Genomic DNA, 13,745 nt, shown 5'->3' with positions numbered 1-13,745 from the left:
GTTTATTTCTTTTAATTAGATCCCTTTTTACTTTTCTTTGTTTGAGGTTATGATTGCTACCTCTGCCTTTTTACTTCAACTGAAACATAATAGTTTCAGCTCTGACCCCTTATATTCTCTGTGTGTATCTTGCCATTTCAAATGTTTTTTTTTTCCTTGTAAACAATATATTATTGGACTCAGATTTCTAATCGTTTCCTTTTCTGTATTGTGAATAAGTCCATCACATTCACATTTACAGTCATTATTGCCATGTGATTCACTCCATCCTGTCTTTAAGACTCTTTATTTCTTCTGGTTCATTCTTCCCTTAATCTCCCCTCTTTATTCCTGCCTTTCCCTTCACCCCTGTCCCTCATATTTCACAATCTTGGTAATGTGTATTTCTGTACTCAGTTATATGTGATAAAGCATTGGCCCTGGATTCAGGAGTTCAGGAGGACCGGAGTTCAAATCAGGCCTCAGACACTTGACACTTACTAGCTGTGTGTGACCTTGGGCAAGTCACTTAACCCTCATTGCCCCCCCCCAAATTATTAGAACTATATTTGTCTCATAAAATAATTTTGGTAAGTTTCTTTCTCATCAGGATAAATCCTGAAATATAGGTACTAACTATTCTCTAAAAAACTGAAAGAATTCTGTGAATAAATCCAATCCAAAGAGTTTTTTTTGGGGGGGGGTGGCGGGGAATTAGGAGGATTGTTTGTTTTGCAGTCTTTTAAAAGCGAGATCTATTTTCTTTTCTGAGATTAGGTTATTTAAGATCTGCTGATAGTTTGGGTAGCTTATATTCAACTATTCCTTTGGTGTTCTGTTTGCATATAAATGAGCATAATATGTTCTGATTATTCTTTTTATTTCTGATGGTTTTTCTGTGATTTCACCTTGCTCATTTGCTATTTTATTGATTTTATTTCCTACTGTCTTCTTTTTAAGCAGATTAGCTAAAGGTTTAACAATTTTATTATGTTTTTCTAAGAACCAGCTTTTTATTTATTTAAAGAACCAGTTTTATTTGTCATTTTTGTTTCTTTATTTGTTTACAATTTATTTAGCATTTCCTCCCACTCTACCATCTTGACTCAAGTTGTTTTTTCTAAAGAGTAAATCTGACTAGGTCAGACTATTCCCCTTCTCACTGAGCTTGAAAGGCTTCCCATTATCTCCAAGATTAAATATAAACTATGTTTGGCAGTCAGACTCTTTGTAAATTGGCTTTGTCTTACCTTTGTAGTCTTCTCACACTTTATTCTCTTCTATGTACTTTTTCCATCAAAACTAGCCTACTTGCAGCCCCTCAAAAATGACACTCAATATTCTTTGTTTTTTCTTCTTGGCTTACCTGATTCCCTTCAAACTCCATTACTCATAATTGCTAATTCTTTTTCTAATCCACCTTTGTGGTTGTTCAGTCATTCAGTCATGTCTGACTCTTCATGACCCCATAGAGCATAGCATGCCAGGCCTTTCTGTCCTCCACTGTCTCTGAGTCTCTTAAACCTCATGTTTATTGCTTTCATGGCATTGATCCATCTTATTCTCTGCTGTCCCCTTCTTCTTTTGCCTTCAGTCTTAGCCAAAATCAACATCTCTTCTAGTAAGTCCTGTCTTCTCATTATGTGGCCAAGCTATTTAAGCTTCAGCTTCAGTATTTGACCTCCGAGTAAATATTCTGAATTAATTTCTTTAAATATTGACTGTTTTGATTCTCCTGTTGTCCAATGAACTCTCAAAAGTCTTCTCTAGCACTACAGTTCAAAGGCATTGATTCTACAGCACTTAGCTTTCCTTATAGTACAATTCTCAGAGTCATACATTGCTCCTGGAAAAACCATAGCTTTGACTATATGGACCTTTTCCAGCAAGGTGATGTCTCTGCTTTCTAGTATACTGTCCAGATTTACCATGGAGCAAGCAAGCACCTTTTAATTTCATAGCTTCAGTTGCAATCTGTGGTGAGTGATCTTTTGGTCTAAAAATATAAAATCTGACATTGCTTCCATTTCTTCCCCCTGTTTACCATCTACTCTCTGTACCACACATACACACACTCACATACATTCATGCACATATATATGTGTGTGTGTGTATGTGTTTATATATATATATATATATATATGTAAACACATACACACACATATATATATATATATATAAATATATAATATGTTGACCTGTTATCTTACATTGGAACATAAAGCTCTTGTATGCAGAGCTGTAAAAAAGATGTTTTCAGAAGTCTATGTCATAGCAGTGTTATTCATCTACAATAGCAGTTACTTTTTCCACCTGAGCAATAACAGATGATGTAATATAAAAGGAAAATAAGAGATTATGGAATGTATCAAAATTAACACCATCAAGAAAGATGAGAAAATTGATATGATGATGATGATGGTAACACTTATAACAATTAATATAAGATTTGCAAAGTACTTGACATATGTTATCTGAATTTTAGCAAAGCATGGAGCATCAAGGAATTCGCAGTCTTTTTCTCTTTTTTCTATTAATGTTTAATAGTACAGTAATGGTAATTTTTAAAGACCAATGATAAAATCAGTTGACATAACTTTTAGAATAAATGGAATAAATTATGAGGGATGTATCTGGAATACAGTTAGTTGTTCTATTTACACTAAACATATCATTTGAGCTATTAAAATTTTTTAAAATTTGTAGATGTCAAAATGTAACTTTAAATTAAAGACTTGATTCATACCATGGTTATAAAGATTCATTACAGTGATTCTTTGGTACTGAAATATAAAATCAGAGATTATTCCAAAAACTAGAATAAACAAGCTGGAAATAAATAGAGACTTATAGCGTGGCATTCTAAAGTAATTTCATTGGAAGTTTCATTCTCTGACTTTAGTTTCCATGTGTTGCATATACTTCTTTACATTTCTATTTTAGGAAAATGAAGAATAGGAGAAGTTTGGAATATAATATCATATACTTTATTGCCTTCAGTCAGTCCAAATAAAATTTTCTTCCAATAGTGTAAAAAGTCTTTTTGTCATTTGGTGGTTTTAAAAAAGTGAAAATATTCGTTTTCATGGGGAAAATTATTTGCTCCTTTTCAGAAGACCCTCTAGGAAAAAGCTAGGAAGAAAGTCTAGGCAAATATCATCAGATTATGTGTTAAAAATTGTATCATTCACATGCTCATTTTTGCCAACAGTCACTGGGTCTCAGGAATGGGATTTAACAAAGGCCAATATCTACCAATGGATACAGAGGTAGATGAAGGAAATACTTTGTCTCCTGAAGCATGCAAAATAAATGACTACCCTAAGAAAGAAATCAGACAAAAAGGAAATATTAATGAAATTGAACCCACTGTGGTAAGTAAATTTACAACTTAGAATTTCACTTTATTGAGCCTCAAGATTTCATCTATTTGAGAAAATGACACATAAATATTTTTGTTTTAGTTCAGTGGAACTCAATATACTGTAAATTGTCATAGTTGATGCAATAGATAGGTCAATTTCAATGCTACATAAATTTGAAGGGCTATATAAAAACCTGCTAGCTAAAGGGGAAAAGCATGAAAATAATTGCTTTAAGATTATCCATTGGAATATTTTAATATTAATAATGGTGCTAAAAAGGGATCTTGAATTTCTTTCTAAATTACCAATGCTGCTTTTATTGACTGAACTTACTACAATTAAGTGCTAAAACTTTTTTTTTGGCCCAAACCTGTGATTTTGTGAGTTTAGAGGATTCCCAGTATGGAAACTTCCTCTACCAAATCAAATTGACAACTCTAACTTGTAAGCCAGAGTTCCCTGAAGATAAAATACTGTATTCACTTGGAAAAATGTGAAGTTTAAATAATATATGTCTTCTTCCATCAAGGAGCTTACAGTCTTGTAGTAAGCATATAGTAAGAAATTTTGGGTTGGGAGAATCATGTTGTTGAGCTCAACTTCTTGCCTGGTTCATGGCATTACATATATATCTCTTTGGAAAGCTAGAATTGACAGTTCATGAACATGATGTAAATCATATCAGCTTAATCATGAAATTGACCCTAGTCATTTGGAATTCACTTTTCATAAAAGTGTGATACAGAGTAGTCTATCCAGCTATCTTTGACATACAGTTCTCAGTACATCTGAAGACACCATTAGTAACTGAATGAAAGAATAAATGAAAAAGCATTTACTATGTATAAAGCACTGTTCAAATAGAAATGGCAAAACAATCCCTGCTTTCAATCCAGTACAAAAGAGAGTTCTATAGAACAAATTAAAAGACTTAATTGAATAATTAAATCTGAAAAATTAGTCACTAAACCAAGAAGAGCTACCCTCTCGGGAGACCTTACAGGGGATAAATCCAGCCTGTAGATCTTTCTCTCTAACTTTCAGTTAAATGTGTCAGGACTCTTCTATCAGGGATATTTTGATGCATCCATTCTGAGTTACCTGTTAGTCTAGAAATAGGAAAAATTGTCTTGTCAGAGGAAAGAGGGAGAATGACACCAAAGAAGGAGTAAGACCTCTCTTCTTGCTTTGAAACAAACATTCATAAAGTTTCTCTTGATGTCACATCTCTCATTATAAATCCCTTAATCAGAAGAAGAAAATTCTGAAGTAGATTTTGTGATAGTTTCCTATAGCAGTAATAGCAAAGACTAATGTAAGATGGAGCTGAGATCTTACCTTTGCTTCTTATTAAGAGGATCCTCTCAGCACTGGACACAAGGACATGGATGGGGTTCATTCTTGGAGAAGCCTGGTCCCTAAAGAAAGGGGCAGGACTTTCTGCCCTATACTCAGTGACTGAGACTTCTTAACCCTAGAGTCCCATGAAAAATCATTTTGAGGGGCAGCTAGATGGCACAGTGGATAAAGCGCTGACCCTGGATTCAGGAAGACCTGAGTTCAAATCTTGACTCAGCCACTTGACACTTACCAGCTGTGTGACCCTGGGCAAGTCACTTAACCCTCATTGCCCCACCAAAAAAAAAGAAAAATCACTTTGAAAATTTAGATGTGACTAGATATATAGTACTACCCCAAAAGGGAGGTACAAAGGTATTTATCTTACTTTTGTGACAAAACATTTGTTTGCAGGACATTTCCTAAGTGTGTTTACCAAAATTAAAAATGTCCTTAGATAAACAGCAGCAGTAACATAACTATTAAAATATGAGACATTTGGTGAGATTGCTTTATTAAAATTTTAACTCTCCTACAACTACCACAAGGTCTATATCTTCAGACAAACCAGCCCAAAACTTGGGACTTTTCCTTCTATGGTCATCTTTTCTGTAAAACATACAATTATCAAACACTCCTCTAGTTTCCAATAAGCTATAATTGGAGAACACAAGAACTCCTGACCCCTCAAGCCCATATGGCTACTTCCAAACCTCAAAATGTTTTAGGATCACCTATTCAGTCATCTATGCTTAGAAAAGAACACATCAGAAAAGGCACCTGGGGCTTTCAGATCTAGTCTTAGGCTCACCTCACTCAGCACATGTTCTGGCTATCATCTAGGAGTAGTTATCCTTTGCTGCAAAGATTGGAGCATACACTGAAGACTTTCTGAATCACAGAACAAAGAATTCAGCCCTTTCCCCTCCACCCACCCCTCATCCCCCAAAGATAAGGAGAAAGAGAGGGTAGGGTCATTCTCTTTAAGATAAATTGAGTACTCAAGTCTCCTTTTATTAGGACAGATATTCTGAAGCAGCCCTTTGTTTTTGCTGTATCCACCAAGTGACCAACTAGGGTTTGTTATTGTTATAACAAACCATATCTTTTAGCACTGAACCAGCATAGCTGCCCCACTGAAAAGGATTAGATATGTCACTGAAAGAGCCCAGTTCTAGGCATTCTCCATTAAGTACACTCTATTCAGAGCTAATGGAAAGTGGAAAGGGCAGTTTCCCTGCTTCCACTCATTGTACCTGATTGAAAAACATTCAATCAGGGCCTTCACCTCTCCAGCCAAAGAATAAACACAATTAAAACAATAATAGAAGTAGGGAGAATTGCAGAATAGTAGAGTTGGCTCAGTCAGTAAGGAGCATTATATTAATTTTAGGGTCATGAAACCTCATGGTTTTTTGTGATGGAAAATCTCTGAAAAACAATAATGTTACAACATTACTCTTAAAGATTTTATTTTTAAAAGATCCTTTCATCTTTACCTGTTTTTTTATTACAACCTTCTCAGACCTTCCATTGTTGCCCTGAACTATATTCTGTATTTCTGCATGATGACACAGATTTTTACCAATGCATTTTCACCAGTTCTACTTAGGAGCTCTGAAGACTATTAGTAATTTACCCCATTATAGTATTCATGACCTGTCATAAATCAAGCCCTCTAAGTAGACCTAAGAATAAGAATTAGAATTCCTAGATTATTCAGCCAGAGTAGATTTAATTTAGTCTCCAACAATGGAACATTTTACTAAATAGGTATATTTTTTCATTGCAAGCAGATTATATTGTAACCTACAATTACCTATTAAAGTCATAGAGATTTACAAAATTTACAGAAAAGGAACAGTTCTTCTAGCTGAAAAGGATTTCTTCAAAATGCATTCAGAAACTAGGAGTAAGAAGGTTTGATTGATAAAACTAATGTCGCAGTCAGATTCTCTATTTCTTCTTGCTCTTATTGCTTTGTGGGCCTTATTCCTGAAGATTGTTATCTTCTTTTTCTCAGGTTGAAAAGATGGACTTAGAAAGTATAGATATGGACACCCCAATCAAAATGAAATTCAACCTTCCCAGCCTTGGCAGTAAGTTACATATTCTGGAATTCATGCCTGCCATTGAGTCTCTCAACAACCACATTCAATACATCATCTCCCAGGGGAATGACAACGATATCTCCCGAATCTACCAACAGGATGGGCTAAACTACTTGCACATGGCCAAGAAAAAATCTGTGCCTGAAACATACACATTGGAAATCATTAATATTCCTCTGTATAAGAAGAAAGAAGTTAAGAAACTGGAAGACAGTAATGGGAACAACTACCTTCTAGGAGAGCATGGTGAAGCTCTCAAAATGAGGCTGCATATTCAACTCTACTAACCCCTTTATCCCTTTATAGACTTGGTTCAGTGCTCAAATCACTGAGTAATCTTAGTTCACCTATTTAATCCACTTGAGCATATCTAGTCTTCACAAGCTATAAGGAGTCAGTGACATTTTTTTAAGAGGAAAAAAAAAACCTTTATTACTTGGTCCCTCCCTTCCCACTTGCCCCTGTCCCCAGATGTACTTTAAACTCTGCTGAGGCCAAAGATTTGGGTACAAAGGAACTGTGGTTACTGTATTTTTTATATAACTTCACTTTAAAAGACATTTAAAAAAACAAGTTAAATGTTTAAGAGATCAGCATATGGCATTAGATGCACAAAAATGTGAGCTTTTTTTCTGTTAGCAGTCTGTAACAAGTTAGGTATTTTGCTATAGTTCCTAATTTTTAAAATATAGATATTTATTTATTTTAATGCAGTAATATATGGAGAAATGAGCAGACTAAACAAGAAGGGAAACTCATTTGTTTTTCTTTAGATTTATAAATTTGAACTTATTCATTTTAGAGGTGATTTTTAAAAAAATTTCCAGTAGATTCAAGAGATGTTTCCTTGTTTCCCCCCAGTCATCCAGCCTCTCTTAAAGAGAGCCTTGCAGAGCTGAATGAAAATTATAGTAATTTTTTTTTTAATGAGAATTACATAAGACTCTGTAAAGGAAGATCTAAGTCAGAACAGCTCACTGTGTTTGTGTTTTATATCACCAGATACATCAATAGAAGATGAAGCACAACCCCTGTAGCAAAATACCTTGACTACTTTTAATACCATTAGCATTGCAGACCAAATTGTACTGTTTCCACTGATAACCTCAAGGAACTACATATGCTACCCATAACACCTTATTCTTAAAAAGGGTGCTCTACATATTTGTGTTATTGTAGGCAGCTGAAATGTCGTTCCTTTGAAAGGAACTCCTGAAGTTTCCCAGGGTTTGGTGCTGGCTTAGATTAATGGTGCATTTACTGTGATCAAGCTATTTCAGGATTGCCATATGTGCAAACTAATCATGCAGTGCAGTCAAGGAAATGTGTTTTTTGAAATTTTTTTTAGAACTTTCATTAATGCTGTAGTCATATACCGTACGCTTCATTTTGTCATAGTCTATTGTGTATGAAAGGTGTTCGTACCATTAATTGATGTTTAGTTTGCTTTAGTCTTTAAAAAAAGCTATGTTATTATGTACTAAATAAGGCTTATATCCCAACAGTGCTTTTTTGACTGCTATTAGGACACAAAACCAAACCTCATATGTAAAACAGCCAAAGGTTTGTTTCTATCTTGTACCTGTGCTGACCAAAGATTAGTAACCAGTTATATCCAGTGTTTTATTTATTTTGTTTTGTGGGAAAAGAAACATTATAAATTTGTAATCAAGTGTTTGTGAGGAAAGAATTTTGGTTTTTGCTTTTGTTTGTTTTTATAGATCTGTATCAAATATGAAAATACTTTTCTTGCATTAAAGGCTTATTTTGGAGTAGATTTTCTGGAATCACCTGTATTTTAAGAGTATGGAATCCTCCTATACAGAGTATTCTCATAAAGAACATTGGAAATTTATAAAACATATCATTTAATCCCACACAGATTCATCTTAAGTGGAGCACAGTCATCAAAATACAACTTTCAATGAGGAGCAGCCATAATATGTAGTAGGGTATTGGGCCCAATGTCTGAAAGATCTATCTATGTTCAGATCCTCCCACTGACACATTCTGGCTATGTGAACTTGGGAAAGTACCAACTTTTTGGTGCTCTCAGGAAACTCTCTTAAGACTTTAAATTGGTAGGGAAAGTTACCTTACTAGAAATTCTTTTCTAATGAAATCATAAATTAAATCCATTAAAAAAAATCAGAGGTAGTCATTTCCCAGCAGCCTAATATTTGCTTAAATCAGTATTTTTGCAAGAATTAGAAACTTTACAAGATCAGACTAAAGCACTAGTATGTACTTTAATATCCATCATGTTAAAATTTTATCATAAGATAATAGACTTAGAGTTATCAAGGACTTTAGAAGCCACTGAGTTCAACCCTCTCATTTTACACATGAGGAAACTGAGGTATTGCCTGGAGTCACACAGGTTTTAAGAAAGGATTTGAAATGAAATCTTCCTTCAAATCTTTCCATATCTACAGTGCCTCATCCATCAGTGAACTGGAAACAGAATCCCTTTGGGAAGCTTTCTACTCTAGTTATCTCCAGAGAAGTTTCAGGACATTATTTAAGGATGACAATTGCCCTGAATCTTAACTATACTTTTTCTAAATCAATGACAATAGCTGAGAAACCCCCAAAGCAAAATTCTATCTACACTAACAGGATAGCAAATATTGTCTTTACAACAAAACTATTTTCCCTTTAATATAAAAAAATGTGTGCACACACATAAAAATAATGTGGAGTGTATACATATATACAATAACATATAATGTGTATATGTATATGAAATGTGTTTTATACAACATGTCTGGAGCTTTACAAGTTACATGTTGAATTTATACTTGTAAATTAAGCACTGTTCAGTGGAGAGTCACAGTTTCATTCACCCCTGCTCTACAGTGTCTGTTTAAATGCTCATTTTATTTAGGGTTTATTAAATTTGGAATAAAAATAAATTTAAAACACCTGTCTAAGATGCTCATGGATGCATCTGAGAATTAAATACAAGCTTTAAGGAATCATGTTTAAATTATGGATCCAAGGAACTGAGAAAACAGGAAAATATTATGATTGATCTCTATTAATCTTTGCCAACTAGAAATTGGCTTCAGAGAGTAATTAAAAAGCATTTGCCTCTGGGTATTCTCTCAAACTTGACTGTATTTACTCTTATCTGGCACTGTTGCATTTTGAATGTTGTACTATGGAATTAACTGAAGCAAAATTGGACTTTAGCTTTGAAATTTTAACAAGTAAAAATTCCTACTAAACTTTAATAATCTTTTGAAGAAGCCTGAGAATTCACAACATTGAAGAGAAAAGCTTTATATATTCCATAACACAATGAAAATTACCATTTTGAGACATTCTTTTCAGTAGAATTTGGACTCCGTTTTGAAAGTAAGTAGTGTTACCAGATCTTGTGATCTTTAACATATCCAGGATAAATGGATATTTGATAAAACTGATTATTCCTGATGTTTCCCTTCCTGTTTTATCATTCAGTTAACAGCTTCTGAGATAACTGGTTTTGCATGTGTTCAATCCATTGATTATCCCCTTGGAGGTAGATTTTTTTTTTTACAACCCAGATTGCTTATGTCCTTGTATTCCACTACTCAACTAATACAGTTAAAATTTAGTTATGTTTGTCTTTGGGCATACACATATCAAGATTTCAGTAAGGCATGGTAGCCAATTCTGTTTGGTTTGGTTTGGGTGTTGTCTTTTTTCTATTGCCAAGATCATAACCTAGTTTGAAAGTTCCAGGAGTCTTGAAAGTCATGAGAAGTCACAAAAACTTGCCTATTATGATTGGGCTAATGTCCAAGGAACTCTTTGTATTGTTAATATAGACATTCTAAAGATGGTTTCAAAGGGCCACTCTTGGACTTCTGATTCCACAAAGTTTTCTGCTTTCATTTTTCCTACATTCTTTGTTGCTTATTAAATGAAATAAATTATTCTAGTCCTCCACTGGTGAAAGTCAATATAGCCTTGGATTTAAGAAGCTTGGAAAAATCCCCCATGGTCATCTTTGTTGATTTATTTCTCAAATTTATAGTAACTTGACAAAAGTACAAATGCAAGAGCTGGAAGAAAACGGAACTCTAATCCAATCCACTCACTTTACAAATTAAGAAATTGAGACTCAAAGAAAATTATTTTCCTAAGACCACACAGGGAGCAGAATCTAAAGCAGAATTATAATTTTCTGACTGCATTTATACAGTTTGCCTGGTAAAATATTTTAATTTTATGGATGAAAAAAACTTAGGCCCAGAGAATTTAGATGAATTGCTGAATTGCCCACGGTCACATAGATTATATCAGAATTAGGATTTGAATCCAGATTTTCCATCCAGTGCTCTATTATGTTGCCTCCAGTGATCTCTATTTCCTACTTTAAAATTCTAAGATTCTGGGGGGCAGCTAGGTGGCACAGTGGATAAAGCACCAGTTCTGGATTCAGGAGGACCAGAGTTCAAATAGGGCTTCAGACCCTTGACACTTAATTGTGTGACCCTGGCCAAGTCACTTAACCCTCATAGCACCACAAATAAATAAATAAACAAATAAATCTAAGATTCTAAGGGCTTAATACATGTTAACTAAAAAAACACTTTCTTGGTGCCTAAGATCATGGGAGTCACCAATACTCTGATGATCTGCTGACCAGAAATCTTTACAAATGGAGATAGGGGTAGGGGAGGCTTTTCCAGAGAAACTTAAGTACCACTGTGTCATTACATGTCCTTTCTATATTAGGACAAAGAAAATTGTTAAATGTTCAGGTTTCCTGCCTTTAAGATAAGAGGAGAAAACAATTCCATCTCACTAGGCCTACTGCCTGATTTTCTGTCTCCCTCAGGAAGAGGAGAAACACCATTCCTTTGAACCCCAGACAATATTAAATACCAACTATGTGCTAGGCCCTGGGCTAAAGACTAGAGATACAAAGAAAAGCAAAAGAAAGACCCTGCCCTTGAGGAGCTCACAATCTAATGAGGGAGAATTAAGAAAGATTGGGAAAGGCTTCCTGTAAATGGTGGGATTTTAGCTGGAAAGGCAAAAAAGAATTGAGGAGGGAGAGCATTCTGTGGATGGGGGACAGACAATGAAAATGCCCCAGAGTTGAGAATAGTGCCTTATTTAAGGAATGTCAAGGATGTCAGTATCACCAAATTTGAGTGGATGGGGGGAGCTGGGGGTGGGTGTGGAGTGTGAAATGCATAAGACTAAATGGGATGGGGAAGGAGCTATATTATGGAGGACTTTGGATGCCAAACAGTGGGTTTTATATTTGATCCTGAGGGTAAAAGGGAGCCACCTGAATTTAAAGAGTTGGAGTTGTCATGCGGTCAGAACTATAGGAAAATCACTTTTGACAGGGGAGTGGGGAGAGGGACTGGAGTGGAGACTTGAGGCAGGTGGATGGACCAGAAGGCTATTTGCCATAGAGTCCAGGTGTGATGAGATGAGAGCCTAAACCAAGGAAGTGGCAGTAACCAAGGAAGGAAGAGAACTTATACAAAAAATATTAAAAGCCTTGGAAACAGCTTAGATATGGGGGTGGGGAAATGGAGGGAAATGAGAGGGTAACCCTGGCATACTGGGAGAATGGTGGTGCCCTTGAAAGTAATAGGAAAATTTGGAAGGGTAAAGGATGTTGGAGAAAAGATGAGTTCAGTTTAGAACATGCTGAATTTAAGATGTTTACAGGACATTCACTTCAAGTGTCCAATAGACCAATTGGAGATGTGAAACTGGAGATCAGCAGAGATATTAGGACTGGATAAGTATACATAAGATTTATTCACATAGAGATGATAATTGAATTCATAGGAACTGATGAAATTACCAAATGAAATAGTATAGAGGGAGAAGATAAAAGGGCCTAGGAAAGAGACTTGTGGAACCCTAGTGTGTGACCTGGATGAGGATCCAGCAAAGGAGACTGAAAAGAGAAAAACTAGGAGAGAGTAGTGTCCCCAAAAAACAGAAAAAAGAATAGCAAGGAAAAGAAGGTGATCAATAGTGTCAAAGGCTGCAGAGAGGATGAAGATTAAGGAAAGACCATTGGATTTAGTAATTAAGACTTGAACTCAGGGGGCAGCTAGGTGGCGCAGTAGATAGAGCACCGGCCCTGGAGTCAGGAAGACCTGAGTTCGGATCTGACCTCAGACACTTAACACTTACTAGCTGTGTGACCCTGGGCAAGTCACTTAACCCCAATTGCCTCACCAAAAAACAAAAAACAAAAATCAAAATCAAAAACAAAAACAAAAAAAAAGACTTGAACTCAGGTCCTACTGACATCATGTCCAGTGTTCTATATACTGCTTTACCTACTTGTCCATATCGACTACTCAATCAAAATGCTAGTACTTCTTGTCTACACACAAAGATAATCCCTTTCTTTCCCCAATGAGTTCAGAGCCTGGTTCACTTTCTTTACTCCTCAACTTTTGTGCTCATACTATGACACTTCAACAAACATATTGATAACCCATTCAGATACCTTAAATGTCACAGTTCCTCAATTTACTCATTTCATGTGACTTCCCCATATCACCTCAGCTACAAAGAAAGATGATAATTGTCTTGATCTTGTCATCACTCACAATAGCATTATATTTTTGTGATCTCTGAAATGCTCTTCTCTGATCACAATTTATTGCCATTCCCTCTCTCTCCCTGCCATGCAACCCCAGACCCTATTCTACATATTGTGACCTCCAATCTCTTGACCCCAAAATTCTTTTCTAGGCTATTGCCTCTATGGAAGCTACACTCTTCTCCCTCCCCTATCTTGACCCTTTGGCAAACTGATTCAACTCTAAAATGTTTTCTTTTGCATCTCAAGACCCTTTATTATACATTTCCAAGCCTCATTCCTGGATTACTCCTCTCACTCATTGCCTCTGTTCCAATATGCATGCTGGAGATAATCATATAATTATGGTTGGAGATTTTCAGAAAGTAATATGGC

At 35.4% G+C, this 13,745-nt stretch overlaps 1 protein-coding gene across 1 annotated transcript in view; it reads left to right on the top strand.

Annotated features, from left to right (window-relative positions):
- Window positions 1-8,471, top strand: part of LOC122750520 (fibrillin-2-like) — a 137,203-nt gene extending 128,732 nt beyond the window's left edge. Inside the window, exons 34-35 of the mRNA XM_043997270.1 lie at window positions 3,191-3,353; window positions 6,706-8,471. Of these exons, the coding sequence (XP_043853205.1) occupies window positions 3,191-3,353; window positions 6,706-7,080 (538 nt within the window). The 3' untranslated portion in view covers window positions 7,081-8,471. The remainder of the gene's footprint in view (window positions 1-3,190; window positions 3,354-6,705) is intronic.
- The last annotated feature ends 5,274 nt before the right edge of the window (window positions 8,472-13,745 follow it).

The sequence above is a fragment of the Dromiciops gliroides genome, chromosome 1 (genome assembly GCF_019393635.1).
Source record: "Dromiciops gliroides isolate mDroGli1 chromosome 1, mDroGli1.pri, whole genome shotgun sequence".
NCBI lineage: Eukaryota > Metazoa > Chordata > Mammalia > Microbiotheria > Microbiotheriidae > Dromiciops > Dromiciops gliroides.
This window is presented reverse-complemented; position numbering and strand designations above follow the sequence as displayed.